Source organism: Zophobas morio, unplaced genomic scaffold (genome assembly GCF_036711695.1).
Source record: "Zophobas morio isolate AGI-343-1 ecotype UQ-CSIRO unplaced genomic scaffold, CSIRO_AGI_Zmor_V1 ptg000023l, whole genome shotgun sequence".
Taxonomy (NCBI): Eukaryota; Metazoa; Arthropoda; class Insecta; order Coleoptera; family Tenebrionidae; genus Zophobas; species Zophobas morio.
The window spans coordinates 5,399,874-5,415,934 of NW_026972128.1; the positions used below are offsets into that span (position 1 = coordinate 5,399,874).

Consider the following 16,061-nt stretch of genomic DNA (forward strand, 5'->3'; position numbering starts at 1 on the left):
TATTCCTTGAGCTTGTGGAATTAAAGAAAAGATGGATGGAAGAACTGGTGAAAATCATATATATTTATATATGAGATTGAGATAAGGTTATTGCTTAAACCAGATGCTGTTTTCTCATGCGTAACTCATTAAAGGAAGTAGTGAGGAGTGAATAAATTGGTAGCCTGGTAGTAAAATAAATGTATTTATTTTCTTCTTACAATCCTTACAAGTTAAAATAAAGATATGTGTAGATTATTAAAGTGCAAGTAAAAAAAATTGAAGGGACTTCATCAAATTATATTATTGTTGGATACGATATTTCTAACATACATATAAAATTTTACAACAATCGGTCCAGTAGTTTCGGAGATTATCTGTCTAGTAAAAATCCGTGACGGCAGACATATTGTCTATTACAAATCGACACAGACGACAAACAGAGAGACAGGCGGACACGGGAGACCTATTTTTTCGTACTGTAGGGTTCATGAAACGTCGCGAAAACATGAATATACCCAGTTCGATGGACCCTATTACAATACTTCTTTAGCTTACGCTTGGCAAGTAAAAAGCAACTTCAGTAATTCCACAGATTTGGAGATACGACAAATAAACTGAATGCGAACTATCGTGAAGCTTATGTTATTTAACAAAGCCTAGTGTCTGTCAGCCACATATACTAAGAATTCTATGAATCAATACTATCTTGGAAATGTTTATCAGTTTGTGTAAACAAAGATTCGGAATTAAAGGAAACGCTTAGATGTATATATATATAGTTATTAAATCAATCACAAGTTTTTTAATCACTATTGAATCATCATTACGACATATAGTTAATCATAGAGCGGAAACATACCACTCTAAAAAATTTAGAAGATAATTGCTGTATATGTATACTGCGCTCTCATAATTTAATGAGAGAGTACCCTTCGACATAGACACATATCTAAACAGGTAAATTTTAGATTGCTACAGATTACCGTCACTACACAAAAACAAAAAATTTAGGTATAATATCTCTCTGAATTTACATCTACTGACATTAATATATACTTACTGTAACAGATGTATGTCAGATTCATTTGATGTTGTGGTTGGAAATTTTACAAAAGCAATTACAGCGCACCGATTACCATCTTAAGTACATATAAACGATTAATCTACTCGTAAAATATGATAGAAAATATAAAACAATAGACCTATCTCATTTGAAATGATCATAGTGCTTGATAATTATCTATCTCAACATAATAGGCTCTTTAAAAGAGGTAGAAGACGAACGTAGTTTTTAACAAATTAAGAACTCCAGACTCTCAAAAATAAATAATAAACATGTCATTCAAATCTAAAGTTGATAGACAATTAAACTGCGCTCGCATCGCAACTGACCAGTTAAACAATGAAAAATGCATGGTTGGAATAATATCTTTAAGGAAAAAACCACTTAAAGATTACAAAAGTCAAAAATCAACCTTGACACTGAAACGCAAAAAGAAGCAATAAATTTAAGTAAGAATGATTTATTTTTTTAAGATCATTACCATTTTTTGATGTAACCATTTTATGTTTATAGAAATAAATATTTATGTTGAGTATTAATAACCGTCCTATTATCATAGAAAATTATGGATATCTATATACATATAGCCATATATATTAAAAAATTGGTCTAAAGAGTTTAGACAGTACTTCCCTCGCTGTCGGAAACGTGACGACTGCATGTCTATTATGTTTTTTTCGCAGTAGATTTCATTATTTTTTTGAGTCACCCGGTATATGCAAATTCAAAAAATATGAATGAAGTGATAAATTACAAGGACCGACTCATCATATTTTGTACAGTTTACATAGAATTTATTCGGCAAACTTTCGAACTGACGTCATCAATTTTTTGGAGGGGATAAGCAAAAATATTTTGACTAAACATTTCTTATGCTCTTTATAACCTTAAAACATCTGCAACATTTCAAAACATTCGGATTAGCAGATTCAAAATTAAATCGCAAAATATTGTTTTATAATTTTGATTTTTTTTCCAAAAATCTGGACGTTTCGGGTAAAAACTCAATTCGGAGTCGTAAACTACATGTTTAGGACTATATTATTTTATATAATTTAAAACCCATTTACTATGTACAATTTTGAAGTGACGTCATCACATTAGTGGTGGGGATGATTAGACAAATTTTGGTTAGCGTTTTACCATCTACATGATATTCCTAATAATCATCAATAACAATCGGTCCAGTACTTTCGGAGATTATCTGTCTAATAAAAATCCGGAACGGCAGACAGACGGACAGACGGACGGACAGACAGACAGACGGACGGACAGACGGACGGACAGACGGACAGACAGACGGAAATGGGAGACCTATTTCTTCGTCTTCTAAGGGTCATGAAAGATCGAGAAAACGTAAAAGTAGAGAGTCGGCCGACGGACTCGATTACAATACTTCCTTTGCTTACGCTCGGGAAGTAATAAAAATCACAGATCAGTCATTCTGCAGAATTAAATACTGATGTTTAATAAATAATTACACGAAACTTCATTTAATTCACATTTTTATTTTATATTTTTACAAGTCTGCATTCGATGACAGCTTTAATGCAAACACACTTACGACTGACTTACACATGTGGTGTAACCCGGTACCACACAGATGCCAATATCATCATCGAAGTAATACTGGTCTGTACAACTTTTTACAAGAGTGACACCGTTATAGCATTTAAGATATTTTGTGCAAGACTGAGGATGGTTCGTCATTGCTCCAATATTTTGCTCTGGATCGCAAGTTGTGCCTTGTATAGGATCTATGTCTAGACCGCCAGAAAGTAGCTTGAACAAGTTCTCAGCATCAGCCCCTTGTGCGGCAAATTCTCTAGAATCTCTAGAAGAATCGGAATCATCGTCGGAATCGTCATCAGAATCGCTGTCTGAATCATCATCAGAATCGCTAGAACTATCGGAGTCACTAGAGTCATCGGAGTCATCAGAATCACTAGATTCATCGGAGTCATCATCGTCCTTCGAATCATCGGAGTCGTCAGAGTCGTTAGATTCGTTAGAAGAATCCGAATCGTTGCTATCATTTGATTCATTAGAATCGTCAGATTCATTGGAATCATCATCGTTAGGCGTAGTTGGTTTGGATGGTTGAGTAGGTTTAGATGGTTTAGTAGATTGAGTTGGTTTGGTAGGTTGAGTTGGTTTAGTAGGTGAAGTGGATTTAGATGGTGTTGACGTTGAGGGCTTTGCACTAGTAGAAGCAGAAGTAGGCTTAGACGAAGACGAAGTCGACACTGACGTTGTCACAGGAGGATTCTCGCTGCTGCTTTCTGTAGTCTGTGCACTTGAACTTGACGGGACAGAAGTGGAAGCGGATGAGCTTTCCGTGGATGAAGAAATTGGAGAAGCAGTTGAGGAAGTGGAAGAAGATGGAGAAACAGTGGTTCGATTTCTGCAGCCTGCTTGCTCTGGATAATCGCAAACGTTTTTAACCGGGTTGAAATCTAGTCCAGCTGGACAATCGAAGAGGTAAGCTACACCATTAGAACATTCGTAGAATTTGCTGCAGTCTGATTCGTGTGGGAAATATACTGCGTCAGGACCGTCTACAGGAGGACACGGAATATCTGAAAGGCGTTATTTTAGCAAGTGTTACACGAGTCATGAAAAATAATACTCACCACTACTGTCTGCTAAAACGTAGCAACTAAGAAGTCCAAATATCAAAAACCTTAACCACATCGTGTCGGTTAATTGGAACAAACACGTGAAACTGAACCTAATCTGGAACCTGTGTTCTTTTATATTGGATATCGAGTAATATCGTCGATAATTTTTCTATAAACAATGATTAAGAGCAGTGATTGCGGTATACATCACAAAATAGAAATCTGGTACGTCAAAAGTCCAGTGAGTGTCAGTCCATTGCCTTATCTTGCAGAGATTTCTTGGGAAAGATAATTTAATAATTTTATTAGTGTTGTTTGCTAATTTCCATTCTAAATTGTTACTTCTTGTTAACATCTTAGTGTTTATTTTTAGAAAATCTAAAGAACAGAAAATTAGATATAGGTATAATCAATCGAAGGAAATACTTACGTTAAGCCAGACAAAAGCATGTGCTCAGCTAGATTAATCAAGATAACTATATAAATATTTCAAATTTTTGTAACTTACTTGTATACCTAGAATAAGCTCGTATCTATAGTTCGATAAAAGTTTAGTTATAATACTACCATTATAAACGATCTCCATTAAACCTGACGCTTCTATATTGTTAAACAGAAAAAATAAGTACAGTCATTGGAAATAACTGCATCATCCGATTTTGTATATAAATCTTATTACCAAGGAAATTGTCTGCGATAATATCAATGCTTGTTAAAGTGAAATGATGGAGCACCTACAATTATTATGATTAGCTATTTTTAATTCTAGAAGTTATTTAAGATTAATATAATCACTGCAAGTTCATTTTGTATACAAAAGATAAAAATTAATAAGTGACGTGCGTCACTTGAGATTTAGGAGATTTAAATCGCAATTATTTGTGGTCAAAGTTCAAAAAAGTTCAAGTTTTATGAATAACCGAAGACGAGGTAGATTTCTGGAAAGTCACTAACTTTTTTGGAAGGCGTCAGCATTACTTCTTGTGTAACAGTGCTTGTGCAAACACGTGTTAAAAATTGGTGGGTTAAATTTAGTTTGTAATTTGAAAATAGGGCAATTGAACGAAAATGAATCGCATTCGACGCCACGGTCTCCCTTCAGTGAGCATAATTAATTGTTAATGACTCTATAATCTGAAATGTGTGAAACTTTGACAAATTTCATCACCACTGTACGTTTGGTTTTATTGTTTATAAATTCACAGTTCATGTTAAAATTTTTCATTTTTAACTATTCACATCTAAACCACGTGACTTTTTTTATAAGGACATCTAAAAATTCTGGATATTTTAAGCTTAGTTTATCCTTCTCGTTATTTAAACAAATCTTAAACTAAAATCGTGAACTGAGGGAAATGTGGAATTTAATTTGTGATTACTTTTTAATGTTATTATTTGTGTTGGAAAAGCTGAATTTGGAGATTTTATTATTGAGAGATTCTCGTAAAGTGAGATGCGCACCAAACTCGCCTTATTTTTGATTTTTCGCTGCATTTAATATGTGCTTTGTTAATATGATGTGTCGACTTTTTGAGCTGGTTCATGATGTAAACTTGAAGAACTTTATTTTGATTTGATCCATAACTTGATGATTGAGTATGACATAATTTAGCCTCATGTGAATTCTTTATTGTTTCGAGTTCTTGAGAGTGTGTGGCATAATTACATGTTGCTTGCTTAATTTCTTGTAATTCTAGCAACAAACGGTTTCTAGTTAAGGTTTACGGGTATTTTTACTTGCCCAAATGGATTTTTAATTGAAAACTTCATGGCGTAAAAGATGCAGCTTGTACTAATATTTTGCGAAAACCAGGTAGAGAGTATAATGTGCGGCAGGTTTTTTTTTGGCATAGAAATGTGATGTGTGTTATACCTGTCTACACTAAAATCATTTAAGAAATGTGACAAACTACGACAAGGAATTTAAATTCCGCTCTCGTTAAAACGTGCCGCCACACCATCGTAATAACTGTCTTACCATCCAGGTACTTTATGTAATTTTTTTTATTTGACTATTTAAATTTGTGATATTTAGATATTTGCATTAATTCGTAACATTTGATTTCATTGTTGAAGGTTAGAGAAGGTTTTTCGGTTGGGAAGTAAGTTCTCCTGCGTAACTATACAATTGGGCTTATTTTACAGCTGTTTTTACCTCTGCAAAATGGAAGAATAAACAATTGTGTCCAACATTGGGGTTCACTATTTTGCATTTAAGTACACGTGTTCCTCCAAACAAAAAAAAATATACAGCCTAAGGCCCATTTTGGTGACAACCATAATTCAAGACTACATCTTGAATTTTTTGCGGGTTTTAAAATTCTGTTCACATGTCTAATTTTGATGGAATGGTTGACTTATCACAACGTTAATATTTACTGATCTTTTAAATTTCAGTCTTTTTGACAAAATTTTCTGAGTATCCTATGATATTTCAGAATTAGTTGTACTACATCAAAAACGAGCACAAATATGTAAATTATTTTTATTTGTTCCTTCAATGATGAAAGACTGTGCAAGGTAAATTGGAATTATGTGAATACAAAATACCCGTCAAGTGAATTAGTTATGCGAAAAAAATTGTTTCAATGCGAAGAAACAGGCAAAGAACAAAAAAAAACTTGGGTGACCGACAGTTACGGAAAAAATCGTATTTGTGTAGGAATTATACCTGGACCAAAATTTTCAGTTTTGCGATTTCGAAAAAATGATAGGAATTTTCGAAAAATTAAGCTGTAAAGAAGTAAAAATTATGCAAAGTCGGCAAGGCGATTGGGTTTCGAAATATTTGAGTTCAGAGTTAAATTTTTAAAATAAGTGTGTCAGAATTTGTCAAGTTTCATTTTGGCGATTTTCTTCCAGGAATCAAAATCAATCGAAGGCAATCTTTTAATGATTTTCGACAGCTCTGGGGAAAAGTTCACGATTTTATACGCAAGGGTATTGAAAAATTGAGCTTTTCGCAAAGTTGCCTAAAAGTTTATAAAAAAGTTTGACAAATAAATTTCGACCAGCTGAATAGAAACACATACCAGGTTGACAGGTTCCAAACTAGGATTGTAGGTGAACACTGAAGTTCCCGGAGCAATTTTTTGTTACGAACTAAACTTATTTAGCACATCTCCGTCCACAGATTTTTTTGAGTGCGGTGTGCTCGGGTGTTCATTAGCTTTGCAGTGCGTTGGATCTGGTTTTAAGTGGTAAACATTAAGAATTGATGTTTGGTATTTTCACAGATTGTCATTAAGAGGCCTTTCTGCCGTAAGGCACAGTTATAAAAATTGGTCTAAAGAGTTTAGACAGTACTTCCCTCGCTGTCGGAAACTTGACGACTGCATGCCTATTGTGTTTTTTTTTCTCATTACATTTTTGTAGTGGGAATTTAAAAAAAAATTTTGATGACGTCATCAACATTTTTGCAAGGACACGCATATCAGTTGGGATAGATGTAGTGTAATACTAAGAATAAAATTATTGTATTCCCAAATTTTCGGGAAAATGAATTGGGTCGTTTTGAATATTGATTTCTTATAATCAATAAAATAACGAAACAATTTACTCACGTATACGGCGCCGGTGTGTAATATCTAGAGAGCGGATTTCTGTCGGGCTAGGCAAGGCCAAACTCGGTACGGCTCGTACGGGATGCGAATTCATTGCGGTTGCGGACTGCACTTCGTTTATTTGAGATTAGAATAACGCTGTTTCGTTGCACTCTGCTGTTAATTCCCGTTCTCATTTACTTAGCCGTTTGATTAATAAATCGTTAATTATATTTATGGAATTAGTACTGATTAAATTCAGTGATTGTCTATCACCCGCTACTGAGTCCCGGCGATCCAGCGCGTCCCCACCTATAATCGTGACGTAGCCCGACAAAAATCCGCTGTCTAGTAATATGAAAGGCAACTGAAAATCGTTTATGTATAAACATTCTTAATTTAAGATGACAAGCGTAACAGCATACGTGAGAGTCAAACAGAGAAACTGTAAACAAAACGACCATCGGTTTTATTGCTTCGACTTCCGCTTATTATATAAAACATTGGGTTTTATTTTAATTCTTGACGGTGAAATTCACAATTGGTTGATTATAAACATGTCTATTTCACATTCGCGGAACCAAGTGAGCGCATAAAACAAATGCAGGTCTGTAATGTTAAAGTCGATGTAAATAAGCGTGCTACCCTTATGTTTCAACCGAGTTTTTCCTTTAACAAATTTTGTGTCTACCAAATTGGGTTGGTTGGGGTGTAATACTAATAATAAGTGTTGCCTTTAATTTAATCAATAAAATAAATTGACTTCATTAATTTTTTTGAACCACCTCTTAAGAAAATCTAAAAAATATGAATGGAATGATAAATCACAAGTACAAACTCATCATATTTTTTGCATTTTAGATAGGATTTATTCAGCAAAATTTAAGGGTGACGTCATCAATTTTTTTAGGAGGGATGAACAAATACATTTTGAACAAAAGTTTACCATGCTTATAATAACTTTAAAATATTCCCAAGATTTCAAAGCATTCGGTTTTGTAATTCCTGATTAAATCGATAAAATAAATTCACGCCTTCATTAATTTTTTTGAGTCACCCTGCATATGCAAATCCAAAAATATGAATGGAATGATAAATCACAAGTACAGACTCATCATATTTTGTACATTTTAGATACGATTTATTCGGCAAACTTTTGAGCTGACGTCATCAGTTTTTTGTAGAAGCTAACCAAATATATTTTGACTAAAAATTTATTATGCTCTTTATAACCTTAAAACATCTGCAAGATTTCAAAGCATTCGGTTTTGTAGTTCCTGATTAAATCAATAAAATAAATTTACGCATTCATTAATTTTTTTGAGTCACCCTGTATATGCAAATCGAAAAAATTTGAATGGAATGATAAATCACAAGAAGAGACTCACCATATTTTGTACATTTTAGATAGGATTTATTCAGCAAAATTTTGTGGTGACGTCATAAATTTTTTAGGGGGGACGACCAAATACATTTTGATCAAAAATTTAGCATGCTTATGATAATTTTAAAATATCTTCAAGATTTCGAAGCATTCGGTTTTGTAGTTCCTGAGTAAATCAGTAAAATAAATTTACGCTTTCATTTATTTTCTTGAATCACCCTGTATATGCAAATCCAAAAAATATGAATGGAGTGATAGATCACAAGTATAGACTGATCATATTTTGTACATTTTAGATATGATTTATTCGGCAAATTTTCGAGCTGACGTCATCAAGTTTTTGGAGGGGATAAGCAAATATATTTTGACTAAACATTTATTATGCTCTTTATGACCTTAAAACATCTGCAAGATTTCAGAGCATTCCGTTTTGTAGTTCCTGATTAAATCAATAAAATATATTTACGCATTCATTAATTTTTTTGAGTCACTCTGTATATGCAAATCCAAAAAATATGAATGGAGTGATAAATGACAAGTACAGACTCATCATATTTTGTACATTTTAGATATGATTTATTCGGCAAACTTTCGAGCTGACGTCATCAAGTTTTTGGAGGGGATAAGCAAATATATTTTGACTAAACATTTATTATGCTCTTTATGACCTTAAAACATCTGCAAGATTTCAGAGCATTCGGTTTTGTAGTTCCTGATTAAATCAATAAAATATATTTACGCATTCATTAATTTTTTTGAGTCACTCTGTATATGCAAATCCAAAAAATATGAATGGAGTGATAAATTACAAGTACAGACTCATCATATTTTTACAGTTTAGATAGGATTTATTCGGCAAACTTTCGAGCTAACGTCATCAATTTTTTGGAGAGGATAAGCAAATATATTTTGACTAAACATTTATTATGCTCTTTATAACCTTAAAACATCTGCAAGATTTCAAAGCATTCGGTTTTGTAGTTTCTGAGTAAATCAGTAAAATAAATTTACGCATTCATTAATTTTTTTGAGTCACCCTGTATATGCAAATCCAAAAAATATGAATGGAGTGATAGATCACAAGTACAGACTCATCATATTTTGTACATTTTAGATATGATTTATTCCACAAACTTTTGAGCTGACGTCATCAAGTTTTTGGAGGGGATAAGCAAATATTTTTTGACTAAAGATTTATGATGCTCTTTATAGCCTTAAAACATCTGCAACATTTCAAACCATTCTGGTTAGCAGATTAAAAATTAAATTTCAAAATGTTGTTTTATAATTTTGATTTTTTTTCCAAAAATCTGGACGTTTCGGGTGAAAAGTCGATTCAGAGTTGTAAACTACATGTGTAGGACAATGTTATTTTATACAATTGAAAACCCATTTACTATGTACAATTTTGAAGTGACGTCATCGCATTAGTGGTGGGGATGATTAGACAAATTTTGGTTAGCGTTTTACCATCTACATGATATTCTTACTGCCCATTCACAATGGACATAAGACATAAGAACAAGCGCATAACATAATTTACGTTTTTGGTTTGTGTCTGGCTTATGCTTATCTACGTTCACAGTGGACAGAGTGAACTCTGTAAGAATTTGTAAACTGCGCAAACGCAGAACGGAATAACTCTCGGATAAACACAGAAACGGCTAACCTCAAACTGAGTCAATCAAAATATCTAACCTACAATTTCGTACGATATTCGAACTTGACAACTCGCAGTACAGAACAGACTCGCAGTGTGTGACTTTGATTAGAATATATATAATATAATCAAAGCTGTGAAGTGCCAAGTGCCAACTGTCAAAGGGAATTCAATAGCAGCATTCAAAAGTCCCTAGATTTTAACATAATTTTGACATAATTCGTGCACAAAGTTGAACTTATTTCAACTTTGTGTACGCACACAAGGATTACATAAAACGTTCATAAGCATAAGAATTACGTCCGTCCATTGTGAACAGGGGTACACGTTTTCCATCGTTTCAACTTTATGTATTTATGTAAGCTTTATGTACTTGTTATGCCTTATGTCCATTGTGAATGGGCAGTTAATATATAAGTACAAAATTTCACAACAATCGGTCGAGTACTTTCGGAGATTATCTCTCTAATAAAAATCCGGGACGGCAGACAGACGGACAGACGGGCCGACGGACGGACAGACGGACAGACAGACGGAAATGGGAAACCTATTTCTTCGTCTTCTAGGTGTCATGAAAGATCGAGAAAACGTAAAAGTAGAGAGTCGGCCGACGGACTCGATTACAATACTTCCTTTGCTTACGCTCGGGAAGTAATAAAAATCACAGATCAGTCATTCTGCAGAATTAAATACTGATGTTTAATAAATAATTACACAAAACTTCATTTAATTCACATTTTTATTTTATTTTTTTACAAGTCTGCATTCGATGACAGCTTTAATGCAAACACACTTACGACTGACTTACACATGTGGTGTAACCCGGTACCACACAGATGCCAATATCATCATCGAAGTAATACTGGTCTGTACAACTTTTTACAAGAGTGACACCGTTATAGCATTTAAGATATTTTGTGCAAGACTGAGGATGGTTCGTCATTGCTCCAATATTTTGCTCTGGATCGCAAGTTGTGCCTTGTATAGGATCTATATCTAGACCGCCAGAAAGTAGCTTGAACAAGTCCTCAGCATCAGCCCCTTGTGCGGCAAATTCTCTAGAATCTCTAGAAGAATCGGAATCATCGTTGGAATCGTCATCAGAATCGCTAGAGCTATCGTCATCGGAGTTATTAGAGTCATCGGAGTCACTAGATTCATCAGAGTCATCTTCGCCCTTCGAATCATCGGAGTCGTCAGAGTCGTTAGATTCGTTAGAAGAATTCGAATCGTTGCTATCATTTGATTCATTAGAATCGTCAGATTCATTGGAATCATCATCGTTAGGCGTAGTTGGTTTGGATGGTTGAGTAGGCTTAGATGGTCTAGTGGGTTTAGATGGTCTAGTAGGTCTAGATGGTTGAGTGGGTTTAGATGGCCTAGTGGGTCTAGACGGTCTAGTGGGTTTAGATGGTTTCGTGGGTTTAGATGGTCTAGTGGGTTTAGATGGTCTAGTGGGTTTAGATGGTCTAGTGGGTTTAGATGGTCTAGTGGGTTTAGATGGTCTAGTGGGTTTAGATGGTCTAGTGGGTTTAGATGGTCTAGTGGGTCTAGATGGTTTAGTAGGATGAGTAGGTTTAGTAGGTGAAGTTGGTTTAGATGGTGTTGACTTTGAGGGCTTTGCACTTGTAGAAGCAGAAGTAGGCTTAGACGAAGACGAAGTCGACACTGACGTTGTCACAGGAGGATTCTCGCTGCTGCTTTCTGTAGTCTGAGCACTTGAGCTTGTCGTGGCAGGAGGCGTTGGAGAATTGGTTGAGCATTCCGTGGAAGCGGATGAGCTTTCTGTGGATGAAGAAGTTGGAGAAGCAGTTGAGGAAGTGGAAGAAGATGGAGAAACAGTGGTTCGATTTCTGCAGCCTGCTTGCTCTGGATAATCGCAAACGTTTTTAACCGGGTTGAAATCTAGTCCAGCTGGACAATCGAAGAGGTAAGCTACACCATTAGAACATTCGTAGAATTTGCTGCAGTCTGATTCGTGTGGGAAATATACTGCATCAGGACCGTCTACAGGAGGGCATGGTATATCTGAAAGTCGTTATTTTAGCAAGTGTTATACGAGTCATGAAAAATAATACTCACCACTACTGTCTGCTAAAACGTAGCAACTAAGAAGTCCAAAAATCAAAAACTTTAACCACATCGTGTCGGTTAATGGGAACAGACACGCGGAACTGAACCTAATCTGAAACCTGTGTTCTTTTATATTGGATATCGAGTAATGTCGTTGATAATTTTTCTATAAACAATGATTAATAGCAGTGATTGCGGTACATATCACAAAATAGAAATCTGGTACTTCAAAAATCCAGTGAGTGTGAGTCCATTGCATTATTTTGCTGAGATTTCTTGGGAAAGGTAATTTAATAATTTGATTAGTGTTGGTTACTAATTTCCATTTTACATTTTATTACTTCTTGTTCACTTAGTGTCTATTTTTAGAAAATCTAAAGAACAGAAGATTAGGTATAATCAGTCGAAGGAAATACTCACGTTAAGCCAGACAAATGCATGTGCTCAGCTAGATTAATCAAGATAACTGTCTAAATATTTCAAATGTTTTTAACTTACTTGTATACTTAGAATAAGCTCCTATCTATAGTTCGATAAAAGTTTAGTTATAATACTACCATTATAAACTAAACTATCTCTATTAAACCTTGCGCTTCTATATTGCTGAAGAGAGAAAATAAGTACATGTCATTGGAAATAACTGCATCATCCGATTTTGTATATATAAATCTTATTACGAAGGAAATTGTCTGCGATAATATCAATGCTTGTTAAAGTGAAATGATGGAGCACCTACAATTATTATGATTAGTTATTTTTAATTCTAGAAGTTTTTAAGATTAATATAATCACTGCAAATTCATTTTGTATACAAAAGATAAAAATTAATAAGTGATGTACGTCACTTGAGATTTAGAAGATTTAAAACGCAATTATTTGCGTTCAAAGTTCAAAAAAGTTCAAGTTTTATGAATAACCGAAGACGAGGTCCTGTGTACGGAACAGCTGATTCTAAGAGACGTGCCAAAACAAGTACTGAGATGAAAATTAAACTAAAATCATTTTAAAAATCTACGCTGTCTATCCTAAATTTGAAATTCATATTTAAAGTAAGGTCAATAACATAGTCAACCATTCATGTTTAGAGGAATGTCACCCTCATTTTGAGTTTGAAATGCAAAAAAGGGGCAGGTAGATTTCTGGAAAGTCACTAACTATTTTGGAAGGCGTCAGCATTACTTCTTGTGTAACAGTGCTTGTGCAAACACGTGTTAAAAATTGGTGGGTTAAATTTAGTTTGTAATTTCAAAATAGGGCTATTGAACGAAAATGAATAGCATTTGACGCCACGGTCTCCCTTCAATGAGCATAATTAATTGTTAATTACTTTATAATCTGAAATGTGTGAAACTTTGACAAATTTCATCACCACTGTACGTTTGGTTTTATTGTTTATAAATTCATGGTTCACGTTAAAATTTTTAATTTTTAACTATTCACATATAAAATGTTCATCTAAACCACGTGACAGGAAATTCACTTCATTAGGCTTATGACTTTTCTTATAAAAATATCTAAAAATTCTGGATATTTTACGCTTAGTTTATCCTTCTCGTTCAAGACTGAGAATATAATATAATAGTTCATTTATGACATTTAAACAAATCTTATTAAACTAAAATCCTGAACTGGGGGAAATGTGGAATTTAATTTGTGATTACTTTTTAATGTTATTATTTGTGTTGGAAAAGCTGAATTTGGAGATTTTATTGCTGAGAGATTCTCGTAAAGTGAGATGCGCACCAAACTCGCCTTATTTTTGATTTTTCGCTGCATTTAATATTTATCTGTTGTTTATTTCATATGTGCTTTGTTAATGTGATGTGTCGACTTTTTGAGCTGGTTCATGATGTAAACTTGAAGAACTTTATTTCGATTTGATCCATAACTTGATGATTGAGTATGACATAAATAAGCCTCATGTGAATTCTTTATTGTTTCGAGTTCTTGAGAGAATGTGGCATAATTACACGTTGCTTGCTTAATTTCTTGTAATTCTAGCAACACACGGTTTCTAGTTAAGGTTTACGGGTATTTTTACTTGCCCAAATGGATTTTTAATTGAAAACTTCATGGCGTAAAAGGTGCAGCTTGTACTAATATTTTGCGAAAACCAGGTAGAGAGTATAATATGCGGCAGGTTTTTTTTTGGCATAGAAATGTGGTGTGTGTTATACCTGTCTACAGTAAAATCATTTAAGAAATGTGACAGACTACGACAAGGAATTTAAATTCCGCTCTAATTAAAACGTCCTCTGTAGCTCGCTTTCTGATTTCTTTACTGCCATAACTTAAACTTGCCGCCACACCATCGTAATAACTGTCTTACCATCCAGGTACTTTATGTAATTTTTTTTATTTGACTATTTAATTTTGTGATATTTAGATATTTGCATTAATTCGTAACATTTGATTTCATTGTTGAAGGTTAGAGGTTTTTCGGTTGGGAAGTAAGTTCTCCTACTTAACTATACAATTGGGCTTATTTTACAGCTGTTTTTACCTCTGCAAAATGGAAGAATAAATTATTTTGTCCAACATTGGGGTTCACTATTTTGCATTTAAGTAAACGTGTTCCGCCAAACAAAAAAAAAATATACAACCTAAGGCCCATTTTGGTGACAACCATAATTTAAGGCTACATCTTGAATTTTTTGCGGGTTTTTAAAATTCTGTTCACATGTCTAACTTTGATGGGATGGTTGGGTTATCACAACGTTAATATTTACTGATATTTTAAATCTCAGTTTTTTTGACAAAATTTTCTGAGCATCCTACGATATTTCAGAATTAGTTGTAATACATCAAAAACGAGCACAAATATGTAAATTATGTTTTATTTGTTCCTTCAATGATGAAAGACTGTGTAAGGTAAATTGGAATTATGTGAATACAAAATACCCGTCAAGCGAATTAGTTATGAGAAAAAAATTGTTTCAATGGGAAGATACAGGCAAAGAACAAAAAAAACTTGGTTGACCGACAGTTACGGAAAAAATCGTATTTGTGTAAGAATTATACCTGTACCAAAATTTTCAGTTTAGCGATTTCGAAAAAATGATAGGAATTTTCGAAAAATTAAGCTGTAAAGAAGTAAAAATTATGCAAAGTCGGCAAGGCGATTGGGTTTCGAAATATTTGAGTTCAGAGTTAAATTTTTAAAATAAGTGTGTCAGAATTTGTCAAATTTCATTTTGGCGATTTTCTTCCAGGAATCAAAATCAATCGAAGGCAATCTTTTGATGATTTTCGACAGCTCTGGGGAAAAGTTCACGATTTTATACGCAAGGGTATTGAAAAATTGAGCTTTTCGCAAAGTTGCCTAAAAGTTTATAAAAAAGTTTGGCAAATAAATTTCGACCAGCTGAATAGAAACACATACCGGGTTGACAGGTTCCAAACCAGGATTGTAGGTGAACATTGAAGTTCCCGGAGCAATTTTTTGTTACGAACTTATTTAGCACATCGCCGTCCACAGATTTTTTTGAGTGCGGTGTGCTCGGATGTTCATTAACTTCGCAGTGCGTTGGATCTGGTTTTAAGTGGTAAACATTAAGAATTGATGTTTGGTATTTTCACAGATTGTCATTAAGAGGTCTTTCTGCCGTAAGGCACAGTTATAAAAATAGTACTCTATAGTATAGACTCCTAGTTAACAAAATATTAAAAACGGTAAATTCCTAATAATCAATATATAACAAAGTTCTCCATCACACACTTATATCTATAATCTTTC

At 33.9% G+C, this 16,061-nt stretch overlaps 2 protein-coding genes across 3 annotated transcripts; both read right to left on the minus strand.

The window, feature by feature from the left end:
• Positions 1-2,533: 2,533 nt before the first annotated feature.
• On the minus strand, positions 2,534-4,386 carry LOC135134064 (dentin sialophosphoprotein-like). Its single transcript, XM_064062659.1, has 5 exons — positions 4,175-4,386; positions 4,097-4,124; positions 3,896-4,044; positions 3,679-3,835; positions 2,534-3,624 (listed from the first exon to the last, which is right to left on the minus strand). Exons 3-5 carry the CDS (start codon positions 4,019-4,021, stop codon positions 2,606-2,608), a joined length of 1,302 nt encoding a protein of 433 aa, XP_063918729.1. The 5' UTR covers positions 4,022-4,044; positions 4,097-4,124; positions 4,175-4,386; the 3' UTR covers positions 2,534-2,605.
• Positions 4,387-10,973: 6,587 nt separating this feature from the next.
• On the minus strand, positions 10,974-13,057 carry LOC135134063 (dentin sialophosphoprotein-like). 2 transcript variants are annotated; one of them, XM_064062657.1, is made up of 5 exons: positions 12,824-13,057; positions 12,746-12,773; positions 12,552-12,699; positions 12,335-12,491; positions 10,974-12,280 (listed from the first exon to the last, which is right to left on the minus strand). In XM_064062657.1, exons 3-5 carry the CDS (start codon positions 12,582-12,584, stop codon positions 11,046-11,048), a joined length of 1,425 nt encoding a protein of 474 aa, XP_063918727.1. In that variant the 5' UTR covers positions 12,585-12,699; positions 12,746-12,773; positions 12,824-13,057; the 3' UTR covers positions 10,974-11,045. The 2 variants fall into 2 exon arrangements, with proteins under 2 accessions (XP_063918727.1, XP_063918728.1); XM_064062658.1 differs by lacking the exon at positions 12,746-12,773.
• Positions 13,058-16,061: the final 3,004 nt, after the last annotated feature.

Coding starts and splice junctions, on each gene's coding strand:
- LOC135134063 (XM_064062658.1), bottom strand. CDS start 12,584: ATGCAATGGACTCACACTCACTGGATTTTTGAA. Junction 12,492..12,551: donor ACACTCACTGGATTTTTGAA/GTACCAGATTTC, acceptor CATTGTTTATAG/AAAAATTATCAACGACATTA. Junction 12,281..12,334: donor CGTTTTAGCAGACAGTAGTG/GTGAGTATTATT, acceptor AACGACTTTCAG/ATATACCATGCCCTCCTGTA.
- LOC135134064 (XM_064062659.1), bottom strand. CDS start 4,021: ATGTTAACAAGAAGTAACAATTTAGAATGGAAATTAGCAAACAACACT. Junction 3,836..3,895: donor ACACTCACTGGACTTTTGAC/GTACCAGATTTC, acceptor CATTGTTTATAG/AAAAATTATCGACGATATTA. Junction 3,625..3,678: donor CGTTTTAGCAGACAGTAGTG/GTGAGTATTATT, acceptor AACGCCTTTCAG/ATATTCCGTGTCCTCCTGTA.